We start from the raw sequence: 19932 nt of genomic DNA, 5'->3' as shown, positions 1-19932 counted from the left end.
GATTTATTTTTGCAGAAAATCACATTCTTCTCAATTGAGAATATGTTCACGTATAGTGAGAAATTATTTATACTTCTTACGGATTAATTTATGTATCATTTTGACTAACGTTGAAGTGTCCAGAAATACATGGTACAATTGAGAAGAATGTATATACATATATATAATGTCTTATTTCGTCTGCAGGTTCTTGGTGGAAAATGGGTTATGGCGGGGAATTTGAACAATTTACGACGAAATCCGTGACTAAATGTAGCACGATAAACGAATAAGCACTTTTCTCGTGTTTCAGGTATTAGGACCAGTTTCAGGGTGTCACGTGAACCCAGCTGTAACGATCGGCCTTCTAGTCAGCGGAAATTGCTCTTTCCTGAAGGCGATATGCTACATTGTTTGCCAATGTTGCGGCGCAATCGCGGGTTCGGCTGTGTTAAAGGTAAATTTTATTATACAAAGTACAATTTGCAAAGAAATTTTTACCATAATCAATGACTCGTTAAATATTAAATTGTATCGATACAAACTATTTGCTCAACGACGTGCCACTGAACATAATAATATCGAAGTGAAAAACTAGATTATTGATCGCCAATAGTTTATAAACCGTTCCAGTGAGAAACTGTGTAAACCGATAAGTGTATAAAAAAAAGTAAGTATTCCTATTAGCCTAATGGATCCATTGTTTCGACAGCTGAAAACTAATTTACACCTCTATCGTTAAATATTAAATTGTATCGATGCAAACTATTTGCTCAATGCTACTAAACATAATAATATCGAAGTCAAAGATTAGATTATTGATTGCCAATAGTTTATAAACCGTTCCAGTGAACAACTGTGTAAACCAATAAGTGTATAGAAAAAAGTAAGTATTCCTATTAGGATAATGGTTGCATTGTTTCGACGGCTGAAAATTAACTAATATCAACGAGCAGTAAACTTTCTTTCCTCTATTTTTACGCTTCGGTCACACTTTCGATCATCGTGCGTTAATTAAGATGTTCAGCAAGGTCAAGGTCTTATCGTGCGTTTACCAGCGCTGGTTACATCAGAAGTTGACGAGCGAAACGAATTACACGATCGAAATGCACGATGCCCCGTAGATTCGTGACAGTTAATTCACGAGCACATCAATTTCTATGATTAGCCGCGAGTGTATTACATTTGAACACGAGTAACGATCGGGATGTAATTACATTAGAGTGGATAATACGACGAAGACGAATTACGTACAAAGTCCAATTTCGCGATAAAAAATTGCGTGCTAGGAAATAGAAAACGTTTGCATCCATTAGTAGGATAACACTCGATCGAACTTTACCTTCAGAATTGAGAAAAATTGCTGTGTCTAATGTTTCGTCTGCGGCTGTCTGCTACGTTTAATATTTCGAAGTAGTTTAACCGAAAAGAAGGTTGGGTAAGAGAGATAAAATAAACATCGTGTGAAAACTTTATTTGGATGTAAAATAATAATAATAATGCGTCTTTATTCCACCAAGATTATATATAGAAAAAGTATATAAGTCTTGAGTGGAAAAAAAAGGAAAAGAAAGGGGGAAACAAATTAAAGCGTAGAAGTAAGTATACGTAGCTTGAAATATTTTTCAGAAATATTAATATCTTGAGAAACGTAATTTAATTGTTGTATGCACCAAATAATGAGCGGAATACAAGTATAAAAAATAACATTGTAATTCTATTTAAAGACTATGAACAGATATTTTTATTATATATATTTTTCGTCATCTTACGACTTCCTTACCTTTATTAATAAAAGGAAACAATAATAAATAATGAATAAACGATGTATCAGTGAAAACGATAATGTATACCCGTTGCAATGTGCATTTAATTAAAACACTAGTACATCGAATGACATAATGCAATATGTTAACTATTAACCTTGTACAGTAACTCAATTTGATCGTCGAAAACCTGCTCCTTTTAAACGTATGCCTCTGTAATCGTCCAATAAAAAGTCTACGATTGGAGAGCGAACACAGTTTCCTTCTTTCGATCGTGACATAATGTTTCATGCTAACAACGCTAATTGACATCGACGAAAAAGCAAACGAAGAATAATTATACATCGGATCATTATTTAAGTCACATAAATTGTCATCTCAGTGTATCGTGTAATAAAATTAAATTTAAAGGGATACGGTAAATTGTAAAAAAAAAACAGAGCGCGAAGATTCGTTCGAATCTAAGAAATTATAACAATTTTTCTAACATCGCCAACAATATTCTCCTGCGATTTTCAACAATTTCTTTCTATCGATTCGTAATTATTTTTCGAAATTTCGTACAATATTTCTGTCTTTGCGCAAATTAAAAAATTGTTAATCTCGTTTCTTGTATCGTGTTGACAAATGGAAGAAAGATGGTTTCCTATGTAGCAACAAGTGAAGTTAGAGAAAGATGCGACAAATATTGCTATCTATGGATAGTGCACTGTAGAAGTGAACCTTTTTACTGAATTGGTTGCCTGCATCGGATTATGAATTTTTTTCTTGGTTCTTTCAAACTCATTTAACCTAAAACTATCGAAGTTCTGTTACGTATTTAGTACAAAAAATAGTGATGAGAAGATACCAAGTCTGGTGAATAAGTTGCGCGAACAAGAGCTTCCCAGGCCAAGTTCCTCCGATGAATCTTGCAACGTGAGGTCGAACATTATCGTGCAGCAGACTGACCTTTGGACTCCTTTGTCCAGTAAATAGTATCTTTTCTTTCCGTGAATCGTTCAATCGGTTCAGTTGTCGATTTCAACGTTCTGCAGCAACAGTCTCTTCTCCTCCAAATGCTGAACATGTCCTTTTTACCATTGATAATCGTCCAAGGTTTAGCTACTGGTCAACTTCAGACCATCAGAACTTCACTAGCTAATCTAGTGAAGATTACTAGCTAATCCACTCGTCATCGTTGATAATTTTTCACAAATCTCCTTGTTTGCTAGTAGTTAATACTGTGAACTGATGTTTCTTTCCTGTAACTACAAAATAACTTGACAAAGTAGTGCTAAATCAAATGATACCATGAGAATCAACAGAAGACGAGAGTTGAATATTCATCAGTCCCTGCCAAGCCTCTGAGTAAAAGATTTCTTAATTTCCAGTCCTCTGAATAGGTCGTTAAGTCTCAACCATCGTGATGGGCAATATTAATCCCATATCGCGAATTAGAGGCTACGTTTATGGTTTGTTATACGAGTTGTAGTTTGTAGATGTCAATTGTTGCTCTGTCCTGCTGAGATAGAATATATTTAGAAAGGTTTCGTAGCCGATCAGTGTAAATACACTGCATCCTACTGATAATTTGTATTTCAACATGATAATGCCTTGATCGAGTGTATCCTAATCTCTACACCCAAGAGAAGTATATCACAAAAGCCAGAGAACAGCAGAGCTATACTATTTCACTCTTCAGTCGCAATCGATAGCTGGATACCTTCTTAATAAGATCAAATCGAGAAACAACACCTTTTCGTTCAGCAAATAAGAAATTTATTTAACAAATTTTGTTTCAAAGTTCGTATTATCACTGTTCTCTCGAGTATCGATCCCAACCGTCACCAACTCGTTATCCGACTGTCACAACGTGACACCTGAACCAAACAACACCTAATCTGTCAATGCAACGAGTCAGATATTTATCTTTCAAGTTTCCCTCTGACGATTTCTTTTCTTACTATTTTCCCAGGCATTGATACCGGAATCGCCAATTCATGGACTGGGTGCCACCGCTCTTGCACCGAGGATCACCTACGGTCAAGGTGTCTTCATAGAAGCAATCGTCACTTTCCTCTTGCTTCTGGTCGTCCACGCAGTTACCGATCCCAAGAGAACCGACACGAAAGGATGGGCACCATTGGCGATCGGATTGACCATCACCGTTGCTCATATGGCTGCTGTACCCGTCACTGGAAGCAGTATGAACCCTGCCAGGACATTAGGTCCTGCCGTCATTTTGGGTCAATGGTACAACTTGTGGGTCTACTGGGTTGGACCGATTCTTGGAGCTGCCGTTGCTGGTGGTCTGTACAAGATGGCGTTCAGACGCAAGAAGGAGGACGACGAGGCCTCTTACGATTTCTGAGGACAGAATTGAGAACCACTGTCCCCCGTAATAGATCACCTTTGGGAAAAGGAGGAACAAGTCGGAAATTTTGTCACGGCGCTCGAGAACACCGAGATCGTTGACGCACAGAAAAGAATCGCACAGAAACGTTTTCAATTTTCAACGAGAAATCCGGTTTTGATTTTACGAATCCAAGAGAGAACGCGAACCTTCCGTTTATTACGATTTTTAAGCAATCTCCCGAGAAGTTTTCAAAACGATCGGATCACAATTCAAGTTTTTCTTTTTTTTTCGACACATTGCCGTTCAACGTTCCCGTTTTACAGTCGCGAAACACAAAATCGAGTAGGTTTTGATCACTCGTGTTTTGTAAAACGCGGAAGAATTTTATTATCCAAGAATGTTTGAAACAAAAAGAAACCGAACGAGTGTGGAACCACATCTTTGTGGGCTACTAGATGGGAGGTCTTCTTAAATGGAATTATATTCAACAAGAAAATAAGTAAAAAGAAACGTTTAAAAGCAGCGGTGCGTGTACTTATAAACAAGTAATTTGCAACCTAATGCTCGAATTCGTTATTAATTCTTTTCTGTTGGTGGAAAAGTTGAGAGAATATTTGGTTTGGAGGAGTAATCTAAAAGCAACTTATCGAGAACAAATTTGACCATGATTAATAATATAATTAGTATAATGTAATCTATGTTTGTCGTATGTATATTAACAATACCGTAAAAAGAAAGTCATCTTGAACTTAACTTGGCGTTTCCAGTAATAATTATCGATTAGGAAAGAACTAATGAGCTTTAAATTTTCGATATTTGTCGTATATATCTTTGTGTAATTTTAAAAATTTATTAACATATAATTAACACCTCTAACAGTGAAGCATCCTGAATAATATTGCGCCTCGTGTATAGATACACAATTATTGGGATCGTATTCGACTTTATAGAATTTAGTTCCATAGTTTTGTATTCTTCTCACCAAAAACATACTGCATTTATGTACATGTCATGTCAACATTTTCTACGTCGTTTAAGTTTTGTATATATTGTACTTAAATTAGCCTGTAAGATTCCGTAACAGATTACCACGTATGGATACGTAGCTTACGTCACACTTTAAGTGTACATAAATCGTTTATCTTTTCATATCGGCGTTTCTTTTTCGCCAATCCTTTAATCCCGATTGTGTACGAGTATTTTCACCCTAATTGCTACGGCATATCGAATTTTTCAAAATCAATTTTTATAAAACACAGCTGGGCGAAAAATACATACCCACGCGTGTACATAAAATGTAGTTTCATCGTTTTCCATAGCAAATAAATATTTATTCCCCCCATTTGTATTGCTCGAGGAAATTTTTATTCGACTTTTTTATCATCGAAGCTATTACAGCTTTTCTAACATTATATACTATAATACATTTAGACCCGAGTAACTTTTATCTAAACTGTCTTCGATTCGATGAATAGTTTCGAAACAATTCTAGGAAGATTATGTCGATCAGCGAACTTACAAGAAATATTGCATCACTTTTAAAATTAATATTGCATTGTAAAAATAAACGTATCTTCCGTTTGGTAATGCAAAGAAACTATTACCTTATTGAAATTTATGCACTTGTTTATTTGATCAATTCAATCGTTAAATGTCATCTTCGAAAAATGAATATCTTTAATTTGTTTGGGCACGAAATATAATTGTAGAAAGTATATTCTCGTTATAGTCTACAGTTGCAACATTTACAATTCTGTTGACGAGCGTGATTACTCCATTGACGACGCAACTTAGAAAAATTATATAACCACTTGCAGTCGGGTTTAGGTGGTTTATTGCTATTCCATATCATTTCCTCGGCACATTGGCAAGATTCTGGGCATGCGGTCACTGCACACGTATCGGGAGGGTGGCAACTATTGCAGTCGGAACAAACATAACTTCCTCCATTATTTCGACACATACAAATGTGAATTGGTGGTTCTGGTACCTGGCATCTCCTCCTTTCGGGACAGCAGTCGTTCTCTGTATCGAACATTAAATTATAAGAAACATTTACACCGTGAGAAAGAACAAACAATATTGTACATGGAAAAACGATATACACAATTTTTTTACACTAATGTCGGAAGCCGACTTCGATCGATTTAAAATGGAAAAGTTAGTTAGAATTTCTAGCTTATGAAAAATACGATAACAGATACGTCTTATTAATTAATAATAAGTAATTTTATCGAACAACGAATATACTATTTTATGGAACTTTTTCTTACTGTTACAGTTTTGTGTATTATACAAACTTGACACGCACATAGTTCATGCTTTTTTGTAACACAATGTAGGAGACAAAGAATCATCGATTAAATTTTACTGGATTGAGAATGATCTTGCCGGGTGATCACTATCATCGCTAATCTATAGGCAATCGACGACTCCTTCTCTCCTAAGTTTCATAATCCACAGTAGCAGCTGTGTATAAATGTTTTATCAATGTTCGTGGAATTTTCTTTAATGCGTTTAACCTTATCCATCCAAAAAATAAAATCAAATTTAAAATAAAACTTTCTTCTTCGGATTCTTATTAAACGAAAGTTTAGATATTCACTCTTGAATAATTAAAATTATAATAAACAGAGAATAATGATTTATTCCAACGTTTATACATTTAATTTGCGAAATGTTCCATAAAATATTATTCATGATTTTAAGAACCATTAACGGATACGGTTCTTTTTCATTAAAGAACTAACCATAAAAACCACTACAAGCAAACTCTTCGGTTTCGTTAGTTCTTTTGCAACAGTACATGCTTCTTGATTAAATTGTAAGAGGAAACTCAATTTTTACACAATAAGTACGTCGTGCCATTTGCACATGATTAATGGTTAGTATTTTCTGAATATTAGGCGTGTAAATGTACTTTGCATTTTTGAAATTTATATTGACATAATATTAACGTTAATTGGAAAAGTGAAAATGCGATAGACTTTCATCTGTCTCGTCAAAATGTTTTCTTGCACTGTTACCATGGAAGAGATAATCAAAGTTTCTATACGATACTTAATTTAAATTATCGTAAAATTTATACTAATTACTTAAATAATATTCTCTAACTCGTTGCATTGCTATATTTAAAATATATTCCTTGATAAAATCAAATATTATATTTATTCGTTAATCGTTCAACATATATTATATAAATTATGCTACAAAATTTTAAGTTAAAACAAAACTTTACCAATTTACGTTGATAAACGATTACCGATTTAAGTTAGTAATAATACGTGTATTTATAAGTTGCAACCACACCACACTTGCAAGTACACATATTATCGGTGCGTATAATTTTGTAATTGTAAGAAATGTTATTAAAGATGATTTCTTTTTCTCTTCCACTCTCCAAACCTTGTCCACTGAAAACCATCTCTTTAACGTGACTATTTTTTCTTTTATTTAAATTCTTCATCCTTCGAGTACTATTTCGTTAAGGTCTTACCATCTTTTCCACCAATATCTTCTTCGTATTTCAATGTTCTGCACTCTCTTCAATACTTCTTCTTCTCTAATAAAATTTCTTCAATTCCACATCTTCTGCTCTTCTCTTAAATTCTCTAAACTATATTTATCGAAACCTTCTTCTTTGCGAATAATCCCTGTCATCCTTGCAATTTCTTTCTTCGCTTAAATTCTTCATCGTTCAAGTACCAGTCTAATTCTTCTTTGTATTTCAATGTTCTGCACTCTCTTCAATACTTCTTCTTCTCTAATAAAATTTCTTCAATTCCACATCTTCTGTTCTTCTCTTAAATTCTCCAAACTATATTTATCGAAACCTTCTTCTTTGCGAATAATCCCTGTCATCCTTGCAATTTCTTTCTTCGCTTAAATTCTTCATCGTATTTCAATGTTCTGCACTCTCCCCAATATTTCTTATTCTCGTTTGGAAAGAAACTTTCCTCGACTCTGATCCAACACAATTGCGCTCTAACAATTTACACATGCTTCTGTCGTGTCGCTCCGCATCTCGTGCGCGACAAAAATAGCGCGAACGAAAATAGACGAACATAGTTTTGGAGAGCTTAGATCGGAGGTGTGTGACTGTGGCTGGCCTCGGTAGCCGAAGCAACATCCCCGTCATTGACGTTGGGTCTACCATGAGCTAAGAACGAAGGAAGTGGAATAAACGCAATAGCCAAGCGTGTCTACTTACGTTATTTCTCCCTACCATCGTCGAATTTCTCCCACTATTCGACTTGTGGGATTTTTTCCGGCAACCCTGGCCGCTAGTTGTGCAACTCTGGTGTGGATGATGCTAGTAGCATCGGGTGTCGGGTGTCGACGACCTGCAACGTGTCATCCAAATGAAACCTCGATCGAAACTTCCACATTGAAATCATCGCGTTCGATCGAACGATTTCAACAACCGATAGAGTGACTTTCTTGGATACGGAAAACCTAATGGTTTGATAGAAAAAGAAAGAAGAAAGATCCAAGTATTCTTCGTGGATCGTCTTGAGAAAGGACAGATAAACGACACAGAAATTCGTAAATGTTGTCTCATTTCTAAACCAACGATAAGGACGTCAGAAGAGGTATCAGTGGTGACTGATTGGAAGATACTCGAATCGTTGAATTTCTCTACGAACAAGTAAAACCAAAATTTGTAAATATTGTCTAATTTTAAAACCAACGATAAGAACGTTAGAAGACACCACTGATTGAAAGCTATCCAAATCGTTGAATTTCTCTACGAACAAGTAAAACCAAAATTCGTAAATATTGTCTAATTTTAAAACCAACGATAAGAACGTTAGAAGACACCACTGATTGAAAGCTATCCAAATCGTTGAATTTCTCTACGAGCAAGTAAAACCAAAATTCGTAAATATTGTCTCACTTTTAAACCAACGATAAGGACGTCAGAAGAGATATCAGTGGCAACCGATTGGAAGATATTTAAACCGTTGAATTTCTCTACGAACAAGTAAAAGCGCGGGAAAAATGTTGGAAGACGAATCTGAGATCAGTAGCTACTTCAGCTCGAACCTGTTAGAGTTTCAAGCTGCGATCAACGCTCAGGATACGAAACGATTCGCATCCCTGAACAGCAACTCGGATAGGATCGGTTTCGTGTTGAGCTACCCAGAGGCCCACAGACTGCCCTTGGAGGTAGACAATCATGTGCTGAAGAGCAGCGAGAAAGCTCTTCGGCTCAAGGACATGGGCAACAAGTACTTTGGCCGCGGTGAATTCCAAAAGGCCCTGGAAATGTACTCGAGCGCTGTCCTGCTGGCACCTCAACAAGGTAATTAATGGCTGTCGATACTATCGGCCATATTTATTTAATATACGCGGCGCGCGTTATTTGTTTCGAGGGAATTTATCGCCTGGCAACAATCGGCACACTTTCCGTGAATTATACCTCTCGCGCGTTTAATTTATCGCAGCAATTTCATAATAACGTTACAATTATGTCCGCTCTCCTCGGGAGAGATTTCACGTTTCTACACGCATCTTCTTCACACGTGAATTGTACGGTGTACTTTGGAAACTTACATCGTTCAAGGAACTATATTTCACGGTACGTATCAATCCTTTCGGTATATAGTTCGCGAGTTGAATTTACCTCGAAGGTAATACACAGTACTGAAAAAAAAATTATATGTAGATTGGTACAACTATCTTCGTTTCTCTTGCATAAATTGTGAAAGTAACGATAAGCGGGGTCCGTTATTCTGATACAATGGTGTAAATTTAGACACCGTAACGAATATACGAAAGTGAGACTCAAACCTGAACGAACTTAAGAAAAAATAAAATAACCTGACAACGACCGATAACGACTAGTCGGAGGAGTCCCCAAGATCTATCGCGAAGAGAAATTTTGGAAAAATGATAAAATTTTTGGTAAATTCCCGCTTTCGAGCGACAAAAATCGAAATCGTCAGTTCGCTCGAAAGCGGGGTGGATAACGATTTCTTTTGTATTAAAACTTTTGTCGATAACACCTTTTGTCTAGCAAGTATTGAAAACTCTTAAGAAAAATCTATTTTTCAGAGCTGGGTGTCATACTGGCCAATCGCTCGGCGACACTTTATCATCTGGAGCGTCACGATTATGCTCTGGCAGATGCCGAGGAAGCTATACGTGTTGGCTACCCATTGGAACTGTACTATAAGATCGAAGAAAGACGTGCCAGATGCTTGCTCGGATTGAAGAGGCACACTGAAGCCGTGGGAGCGTTTAAGAACACTTTGAAATCTTTGGAAAATACGAAACTACCGTTGGAGAGGAAACAAAAGCTGGACACGGACATCAGGATTATGCTCGCGGTGCTAGAAAAGGCTGACCAGATCGCGCAGAAAGCGGGGAAGGTGGCGCAAAAACCGCTAAAATCGCAAAAAGGTAGCGAAACGAAGAGACGAATTCCCAAAATGGTGAACTGCAATCCACTCTATCCTTCGTGCAGCAAAGCGGTTGAGATCAAGGATGACGGTGGTGACATAGGAAGGCACGCTGTCGCTGCCAAGAACATCGAACCCGGTGAAATACTAGTGATCGAAACACCGCACTGTGCATTTTTATTAGCCGAACACAGGTGCAATGAATTTTCAATATCCTTGTCACGTGATAACGTAAACTTGGCAATTTTCACAGACTTTGTGCATAATTTGAAATCGATCGTTCGTAAATTTCACAAACACCGAAATGAAAATTTCTTCCTTCCTTTTGTGCTAATTACTAATAAGAGCAACGGATTTGTAATCATTTGTCTTTTTTTTTCGCGAAGAAATTTCTAAAAAAATTTCCGTATACACACGCTTGCCTTCGTGTACAGTTTACAATGAAAACTAAAAATAATTAGATACGATTTCGTTTCAGGGTCACACACTGTCACTATTGCTTGACGAGATTATTCGTGCCGACGCCAGCTGCTTGCCAGACATGCAGTTACGTGGCGTACTGTGGTACCTCTTGCAGAGACGCGGATGCGAAAGTGCATAAAATCGAGTGCATGTTGCTACCCAAATTGTGGGGTTCGAAGACTTCCGTGACGTGTTTCTTGGCGTTAAGGTCGATTACGCAACGATCCTTCGAAGAATTATTTAAACTGAAAGATACCTTAGAAGCGTCGAAGGGTAGATTCGATGTCTCGAAACAACGACCTCATCGGAGCGACGACTTTGAGGCCTATTACGGATTGAGTAATTATAATATTTATTATATTAGGTTGTTCGGAAAGTCGTTTCGTTTTTTTTTTTCTTTAGGTGAAAATGAAACACGATTTTTTTCAGAGTGTATAAACGTTTTATTAAATTATATATTCTCCATTTTGGAAAACGAAATGACTTTTCGGACAACCCAATATTAAGTCTAACGAACATATCTTTTAATAGTTTCAGAAAATTATCAAAAGTGTATACAATGTATTGTAGGGAAAAAGAAAAATCAATCCCGAGAGGAATTGTCCAAACATGCTCCTCATTCGTATCATACTTTCCTTAACCCAGAGCTGATCTTTTTATTTTGATTCATTGTTGTATCTTCGTGGGAGTGTTATCAATGAATCGACGATATTCTCGCGATGAAAATGAGTCCCAATACGATTTTAATTATACGTATAGAAATATTTTTTAGAATTACACGAATGTTGCATAATTAAAAAACGGTCCGAATAGGATCGTGTTTGGATTTGTCTTTATCGATAACCAACCAGTTTTAAGCTCACCAATCCGTTAGTAATACTCTTACGAAGGTACACTAAAATATAAAGATTTTAATTTTCATTATAATACAAATGTACATTAATATTTTTCTTGGTGTAGTAACACATGTAGACGAAAGAGCGACGAAAGATCTTCTCCATAGGACTTACATAGCCAGCTGGTTACTGAGACTTTTAAAAACAAGTTCGTACTTCCCAGAACATGTTAAAACTGCAGACACAGCCGAAACAAAACCCTCCGAAGGTGAATTATTTATAGGAGGTTTAATTTTACATAGTTTGATGTTGTTACAATTCAATTCTCACGAGGTAAGTAATATATATATATATATATATATATATAATCTACCGTAAATGAAAATTTGAAATTTTGAAAATTTCAATTTTTGAAATTTTGAAAATTGAAAAATTTGAAAATTTTTATTTTTTAAATTTTCGAAAATTTGAAAAGTAAAAATTTGAGAAATACCTCCATTTCCAATCTTCTTTATCGCTTTACTACCTTGTTCAATTTTCAGATCTCAGAATTGACAATATCAAAAGACAAAATATCCTTGTCAGCAACGAAAAGTATTTTCATTGGTGGCGGACTGTATCCAACAGTGTCACTATTCAATCATTCTTGTAACCCTGGTATCATCAGGCAAGCATACTCCTTTATTTAAATACTACAACTAATTCTGATGAATTTCATTTTTAATATACGAAATTTTAACGCGGTAACTTGTAACATTTACACCCAATGTAAATTCTAAATGCACGTACTATTTTCGTATGCATAGATACTTCGTCAATACTACTATGGTTGTGCGAGCTATTCGTTCAATCGCAAAGGGAGAAGAAATCTCGGAAAATTATGGACCAATATTTACAACAACTCCTGAGGCTGAACGAAAAAGGACGCTGAGGATGCAATATTGGTTCGATTGCAAATGCGAGGCATGCACGGGGCATTGGCCCCTATTGAAAGAAATCAATCCAAAGATTCTAAGGTATCCACACTTGAAGTACAGAATCAAACAGAATAATAAAATACAAAGTAAAAATAAAATATCTCTAATATTTGTTTACGTGCATCGTTTAAAATCTATGCCAAGATCTACTTGTGTACGAAATTCATTTTATTTCTGCAGATTTAAGTGCGATACTGGAAAAGAATGCGGTAACGTTCTACCTGTGCCATTGGACACAAACGAGTTTATGATTAGGTGTTACAAATGTGGCAACAATACAAACATTTTAAAAGGTTTGAAAGTCTTGCAGGATACGGAAGCACTTTACACAATTGGCGAGCAAAATTTGGAAACAGGAAAAATCCTGGACGCGTTGCAAGCGTTTTTAAAAATATTGAAACTATTGGACGAAATCCTCGCTTTGCCTATAAGCGACTACCACCTCTGTCAGGAACGTGTTCGATTATGTTTGCTTACTTTAGGCAATTTCACTTATATTTAAAAAACGGTTCATCTGTATGCTGTTTCGACGATTCCAGCGGATCGGGATGGACCAACAAGCGAGAAATAACATTTACATGCTGCTGTGAGTGATTTTATTTTTTATTTTAAAAAATATATTTAAATAAACGTATATAAAACACAGCACAAAAGGTTACGAGAGACGAACACTGATCTGCCACTACTTTAATACTTTATTGTTAATTTGTTAGTAGACATCAAATCTTTATTAGCAATAGGAAAGCCAAAATGATAATACGATACACTTTTTTTATTTTTAGTCTTAGATTCGTAAGAGTACAAAATAATTAATACAACATAAAACGACCATTTCCTTTTTTTTTTCCATAACTTCTTCACACCGAAACGTCTCTAGCCCGAAGCTGCATCTATTTTGTCGCCAGTTTAAACACTCACGGTTATGCTGATGATCGTTAATTATTCTTAATTATAAACCGAATCTTTTATCGCACTCGTACACTTTAAAGCAGTAAGCACATTTCGTAGGAGATCCAACGCACTCGATAGCATCGCGTCACAAAAAAAACCATGTCCTGACTTTTGTTTAATGCATTTGTGTATAGTGTACGCGTGTGTAAATAAATTGTGCGTGCATGCGCACGCATACACGTGTGTACAAGTGTTAAAAATATTACGCATGTATGTGACTTTCATGCATGTACAAAATTAACAGCTTAAATGCTAAACGTGTGTGTTGTGTGTGTCTGCATACTCAGTGAAAAGAATATAGTGAGGTAGCTGAAGCCATACTCCCGCGGAATGAAAAGCGAATACCCCTCAAGGGTACAAATCGCCCTATGTATACTTTTTCCTACACAAAGGTCCTTAACGTGCTGCAATGCCCAAAAAATTTTACACAATTCGGCCCTGGTATTTTGACTCTCGACACCCAAATGTACTACACCTGCCTTCGATACCCCCGCCCCTTATCCTATTATTTTTATCTCACTATATTTCTTTCAGCAAGCATGCATTTTTTTTCGTATCTTATGAAATGTCTTTTACTCTTTATTATCATCATTGCTTCGTCAGAGTATGTACGCGTGGTAACGATTATTATTATTGTTTTTTTATGTACATATAAAATCGGTTTTCTTTTGTCTTCCATCCGGCACACTTAGTCGATCCGTTCTCTCGAACACTTTTAGCACCTAACTGCAAGTAAATAGAAAATACACTTAAAAGAGATTCACTCGAATTTTATTTTAATTCAACTTTCCACCGCGCGTTACCATCTCAATGTAAAGAGAACATAATAAACGAACTAAGTCGAAACAAGTCAGATCGACCGTTTAAATACCAATCGAAGCAAAAAATTTTGAATATTTCGTTCAGTTGATAAATATACTGTTTTCTTTTCAACGATCTGAGACCTAACATCTCCGTTACATTCCCGGTAAATTGTAGAAAAATATATGCAAAGTTTCTCTTATGTCGCAAAATCGGAACGACTTGCTTTCTTTCGTTAATTTATAATAATATCAATACCGTCTGTCACGGGAATCCGAACGAGAACGACGGTCTCGGCTACGGCTGCGGGTCAGTGATCTCCTGCGAGGACTTCGGGACCGTGACCTAAAATATTAAAAAAACATTTTATACCACTTTTACTAGAATTGGATGAACAATTCATTGATGTACAACTTCCCACTTCGTCTCAAGATTTCATGGCAGTACACCATTAATATTAGGCTTCACGATTCAAAAGGAACACTCTCTAAAACTTTATCCGAAAACATTGCAATACCGAATATTATTTAGAATGAAATATGAGACGAAACAGAACGTCGCACGTTAAACACATAGGTACAAAAATGATCGCAAGGCAACCGTAATAGAATTAGGACTGGCTAATTCCTATTTGCCTAAGGGGTAATAAAACTAGTTAGACACAATAATTAATACAAAATGACATCTCACCAATAATGAGAAACCAATAAACGAAAATAGGATTAATTTGGTTAAAATAAATCTTTACAAGTAACTGTTCAATATATATATGTATATATTAATAGATATATCAAAAAATATATATGCATATATATTGATAAATACATATTATGTAACAGGCGGCAGTTCCCTGGTCCAATGTACAATATTATTGACAAAACAATTGAAGCGAAATAATAACACAAAATCTATTGCGTTTTTTTTTTTGCTAACGGTTTGTTGAATAAAACGTAAAGTTACTTCATACGAACACTGCTATTGGACTATAGAGAACGTGACGCCGTATTAAAAAAATGATAAAAAATCTTTGAAAATCGGTGAAATACCAGACAACTGTGAACATGTAGTGGTGGTTGGTGGTGGTGGTACTTGGTTGGGTGGTGGTGGGATGGTGTGTAGGTGGTGATCATTTTGCTTTGCTCAGTTGAAGAGAAGTGGCGGTCGCGTTGTCGGCTAAGTTTAACGTGATGGTTGACGAGTAGTAGTAGTAGCAGTAGTAGTAGTAGTAGAAGTTGGGACGGACGGACGGACTGACGCGCCGAGATTTTGACAGAAGTATTCGTTCATATCGCGTCGGCTGTTCGATGGATTCACGATGCTCCTAGCCGCTAGAGGTTGAGGTAGCCCGAAGAAGTCTTTTTGAAGGGGAACAGACGGACTGACGGACTGACGGACAGCATCGGACTGTCAACTGACGGACGACTTGGCTCCTACCGGTGACTGGTGGTGACTGATGGTGACTGGTTGGGAAGTTAGTGGGCAGGCAGGCTTTTTTTTGTTCAGTTTTGATTGCTAGACTTTTTTTCACGGTGGCTGTAGTAGTAGTAGTAGTAGCAGTAGTAGTAGTGGCGGGGAGACGAGCAGAGCTAGGAGCTGACGCTGGTAGAATCTGCAAACGTCAGTTTTAGCAATATAACCATCAAAGTTATCATACTCCTGGCCACTATCGGTATACACGAGTTTTCCTTAATCGAAATTTACAAAATTGCACATGTTTCACTCATCAGCAATAGTTTTCATTACGATTATCCTAGACTGCCCACTCTAATGCGTACAAAAGAAGACTCTACTTGCAGCTAATCGATTAAACTTATATGATGGATGTATAATCATCAACTTATTCTTTATGTACTTATCGTAACGCATAGTGCAGTATGCTAAAATAGTATTCTGCATTATAAAGGCAAAATAAAAATTCAGCTTTAAAAAGCTAATGTAGAAAATATAATTTAAATGTAAGCTGCTTCGATGCGTGTACGATAAATAAAAGTGGCTAAAGCACAATGTGCGTTTCTGCTATTTGCACATTAGTGTGCATTTTAATATCGGAATTTTTTACGATGTAAGAAACTATTTAATTAAATGCAATATTTAATTTATGCTTCATTCGATATCTGAAAAATTTGTTGAAAATTTGAAGCAATTAAACAAAATGATATATCAAATAATTACTAATTTCCTTCAATATATAAAACATTACAAATTAGTCTTCAGATACCGAATAATTTTTGTCTTCAGGCACTTACACAGTAAAATCAATCAGATTCTATATGGTAAGAGCACAATAAGCATTAGAAATAAGTTGCTTCCAAATGATAAAATTAACACCAGACACCGCTATGATTTATTTTTATACGCCACCGGTGCTACTTTCTATGCACCGAACGAGCTTCGTAGTTACCAAGTAATTCTTGATCTCATACAATTTCTTTTTTTTTCAGTATTTCGAATTCTATCTTCGTCCTCCGTCTACCGCACTTTGTTTTAATCCTGTTCTCTCCAACTTATGCCAATCGATAAACAACATTTGACCACCGATCGTGACAAGTACGCAATTTTCAATACATTTCGAATAGAATTACACTACATGTTTTATATGATACATTGTGATTCTGCGTGCAAAATTGCGATGATCACAATACAAGCGGTACTTGCATATACCTACTTGCAATTTGTAGATTTGCTGTGCTTGAAGAGGTCCTGAAAATTTGACAAAATCATAAAATAAAAAAGGATTACCTGGAACATCGACTTATCGGTGATCTGCGTGGACTTGCTGACCAGGACCTACAAAAGATTAAGAAAAACTGTTGTATGTTTGACTGCTCATAATGTTGTTGATCACCGTGTTTGATTTTGATTTCTTTCTTTTGTTTACTCGAACCTGAAAATTTTCGATCAACAGGACTAGGAAAATCTTACCTGGGGTAATGACCCAGTGATCTCCTTCGAGGACTTCGAGATCTGGACCTATAAGGTTATCAAAAAGATATATGGTATGTGAATCCTGTTGTTTGCTAAGCATATTCACTAGGAGATTACAACGGGGAAAAATTAGCACTAAATGATATTGCTACCTCTGCCATAACTAAAACTTTGCCCTAGCATCTCCTGTTTATGTTTCCCATGCAGTATTTGATTGCTCTTCTGGAAATGTTTTGTAACACACAAAATGACTATTGCTATTACTTTATGCACTAATTCACCAGTTATTGTTTTTTATTAATGCAAAAACAATAGCCAGAAGAGCATTAACATCAAATAAATGCAGTATATAGTATATTCTACCCACATTCCTATACAAAATACTTAAAAAAAATATTGATTTATATCCACTGTGCATAAAAGAAATTCACCGAAACCCGTGCATAGTTCCTTGACATTCTTATTCATTAACTGCACTGTAATACCTACTTGGCAAGACACTTAGCCATCTGCAGCAGCTCAATGTTGCTGTAAAATGCGGATGCTTAACATTTTGAGATTCCTTACCTGGAGTATCTTGGACCTGGTCTCCGTCCTCCACCACCGCGTCGACTTCTTCCAGAAGACATCTCTACTCTTACTCTGGTTCCGCAACAACGTCTGTGAACAAGGACATTGATTTATTTGATCATTGAAGTTCATTCTTATAATATTTTCCACTATGGATCAATTATTTATTAAATATTCTCTATATAATACTTACGTTCCATCGAGCCCTCTAACTGCATCTTCAGCATCTCGTGGATCTTCAAATTCCACAAAAGCAAATCCAGGTGGATTTCTGGCAACCCACACATTTCTTAATGGGCCATATTTACTGAATGCACTTTCAATTTCATGTTTGCTAGCACTGCTGCCTAAATTCCCAACATAAACTTTGCACGAAAGGTCCCATTCACGATAACGTGACATTTTGCGTCTGTAAATAATGAAATATTTTTTTTTTCTCTTTGCGATGAATACAGTATAATAACATTAGTATTATGGGTAAAAGATATATAGCAAACTCCACAAAATATACGTATGAAAACAATACACTTATAATTGAAAGCCATCAAATATAATTCTGGCCATTTAATTACAGCCCTATAAAAGCTTAGAATAATTATAAACATTAATACGAATAGACCCTTCATGTAATCATGTCTAAAAAGTGTATGAGATTTATTCCTACACTTTACTCCCGACAATTCAATACTTTTTTCATCCATAATATCTATTATTTCAAAACATCAATATATTTTTCAAAAATAAAAACATCATTCACGATAATTCTACTACCGGATTATAAATGAATTATCGACCCCACTGTCAGTTTACCTGTATCAAAAAAAAAAAATATCGACCGGTAACAAAAATATTACTGCTCATTAAGATATTTACAACATAAAAACCAATTTATATTTTGTACGTACAAGTAAATTCAAGGCTAATATATCTAACAAGTTCAATAATATGCATATAAGCTCAACGTAAAGTGTAGTCGATTATGCTGAAAAGGGAAAGTCAGAATACCGCCATGTTGTACTCTCAATTTACTGCAGTAATATAGACTAATTATACTACATATAAATATCTCAATTTACACAAAAAAACCGTATTACATTATTTAAGATACTACAACGAAAAATAGTAATTATTCCTTTCGCATTTTCATTCTTACAAATATAGAAATAACACGAAGGATTAGCCTGTTCGGAACTAACAGAAGCGACGCCATGGATATTTTATAATATTTTCCTCATTCATTCAGAATATTTTTACAAACAATTATCAACAAACAAATTTACGTTTCTTTGGAATGAAATAACATATTTTACTTACATTTTAAGTGGATAAATTTGTTAAGAGAACCTTATAACTTCGCAACACACACAACCGTTCCTTCGAACCGCACAAGTAGAAATGCCCACAAAATGGTGGCGTGTGTAGCGTTGATCTTCTTCCGTGGCCTCCTTTCTAAGATGGCATTGGTGTATGTATATTGCTTTCTACTTTCTGATCAAATGAATGTTTGATCCTTTGTAATATCCACATATTTTTATTTCAAAAATTGAAGTTTTAATTTCCACCGATTTGTGCATTTAAAATATTAATTTATTACAAGAACTTTTACATATCACAATAAAAATAAAATACTTCATTGTGTCGAAATCGTAAAATACTTGTTAATACCGTTAAATAAAATTAATTTACTAAAAGATAACAATTTTATTTTAATAATAAAACTTTCTATTATTCACTGAACAGAAGAAAAGTAATGTCAAATGACCGTTTCTGAAAATCGATAAATATCCTAATTTGACTCACATTGTACAGGCAGTAGAGTAAATAGCATTTTCTAACACATATGTCAATGCATTAAGAATCAAATTTAAAGTACAGTCAATTATATGCATCACCGTTATACGTCACTGTAATTGGGACAAAGAA

At 35.5% G+C, this 19932-nt stretch overlaps 3 protein-coding genes and 1 long non-coding RNA gene across 14 annotated transcripts in view; 2 read left to right on the top strand and 2 right to left on the bottom strand.

The window, feature by feature from the left end:
• The window catches only part of LOC143143657 (aquaporin AQPAn.G), a 71320-nt gene extending 66088 nt beyond the window's left edge, over positions 1-5232 (top strand). For all 4 annotated transcript variants that reach the window (XM_076305179.1, XM_076305178.1, XM_076305181.1 and 1 more), the window contains 2 exons: positions 293-436; positions 3703-5232. In XM_076305179.1, the coding sequence (XP_076161294.1) occupies positions 293-436; positions 3703-4098 (540 nt within the window). In that variant the 3' untranslated portion in view covers positions 4099-5232. The remainder of the gene's footprint in view (positions 1-292; positions 437-3702) is intronic.
• Positions 1830-8353, bottom strand: LOC143143662 (uncharacterized). The gene is made up of 2 exons (XR_012991210.1): positions 7580-8353; positions 1830-6108 (listed from the first exon to the last, which is right to left on the bottom strand). It is a non-coding gene; the product is annotated as an uncharacterized LOC143143662 (long non-coding RNA).
• Positions 6731-19932, top strand: LOC143143654 (protein-lysine N-methyltransferase SMYD4). Of its 3 annotated transcripts, XM_076305164.1 has the most exons (11): positions 6731-9388; positions 10141-10681; positions 10966-11288; positions 11910-12118; positions 12328-12452; positions 12592-12801; positions 12943-13348; positions 16956-17061; positions 17193-17326; positions 17420-17510; positions 17937-19930. In XM_076305164.1, exons 1-7 carry the CDS (start codon positions 9085-9087, stop codon positions 13262-13264), a joined length of 2034 nt encoding a protein of 677 aa, XP_076161279.1. In that variant the 5' UTR covers positions 6731-9084; the 3' UTR covers positions 13265-13348; positions 16956-17061; positions 17193-17326; positions 17420-17510; positions 17937-19930. The 3 variants fall into 3 exon arrangements, with proteins under 3 accessions (XP_076161279.1, XP_076161277.1, XP_076161278.1); XM_076305162.1 differs by having other exon boundaries at positions 17420-19932; XM_076305163.1 differs by lacking the exons at positions 17420-17510; positions 17937-19930 and having other exon boundaries at positions 17193-17374.
• Positions 13514-19462, bottom strand: LOC143143661 (RNA-binding protein 1-like). 6 transcript variants are annotated; one of them, XM_076305193.1, is made up of 7 exons: positions 19324-19462; positions 18203-18418; positions 18007-18099; positions 17437-17484; positions 17254-17301; positions 14773-14859; positions 13514-14439 (listed from the first exon to the last, which is right to left on the bottom strand). In XM_076305193.1, the coding sequence occupies exons 2-7, from the start codon at positions 18409-18411 to the stop codon at positions 14436-14438; spliced, it is 489 nt and encodes a 162-aa protein (XP_076161308.1). In that variant the 5' UTR covers positions 18412-18418; positions 19324-19462; the 3' UTR covers positions 13514-14435. The 6 variants fall into 6 exon arrangements, 5 of the variants coding, with proteins under 5 accessions (XP_076161308.1, XP_076161310.1, XP_076161312.1 ...); XR_012991209.1 differs by lacking the exon at positions 13514-14439 and adding an exon at positions 15949-16123 and having other exon boundaries at positions 14774-14859; XM_076305194.1 differs by lacking the exons at positions 13514-14439; positions 14773-14859 and adding an exon at positions 15891-16123.

This window comes from Ptiloglossa arizonensis, chromosome 2 (assembly GCF_051014685.1).
Source record: "Ptiloglossa arizonensis isolate GNS036 chromosome 2, iyPtiAriz1_principal, whole genome shotgun sequence".
NCBI classification, from domain to species: Eukaryota; Metazoa; Arthropoda; class Insecta; order Hymenoptera; family Colletidae; genus Ptiloglossa; species Ptiloglossa arizonensis.
The sequence above is the reverse complement of the archived record's forward strand: the minus strand, read 5'-3'. Positions and strand labels throughout refer to the sequence as shown.

Bases quoted from the DNA above. Each gene is read 5' to 3' on its own strand.
- LOC143143654 (XM_076305162.1), top strand. From the start codon at position 9,085: ATGTTGGAAGACGAATCTGAGATCAGTAGCTACTTCAGCTCGAACCTG. The intron at 9,389-10,140 runs GTAATTAATGGC...TCTATTTTTCAG, and splicing joins CCTGCTGGCACCTCAACAAG to AGCTGGGTGTCATACTGGCC. The intron at 11,289-11,909 runs GTAATTATAATA...TTCTTGGTGTAG, and splicing joins TGAGGCCTATTACGGATTGA to TAACACATGTAGACGAAAGA.
- LOC143143661 (XM_076305197.1), bottom strand. From the start codon at position 18,411: ATGTCACGTTATCGTGAATGGGACCTTTCGTGCAAAGTTTATGTTGGG. The intron at 17,485-18,006 runs GTAAGGAATCTC...ATAACCTTATAG, and splicing joins CCAGGTCCAAGATACTCCAG to GTCCAGATCTCGAAGTCCTC. The intron at 17,302-17,436 runs GTAAGATTTTCC...AATCTTTTGTAG, and splicing joins TCACTGGGTCATTACCCCAG to GTCCTGGTCAGCAAGTCCAC.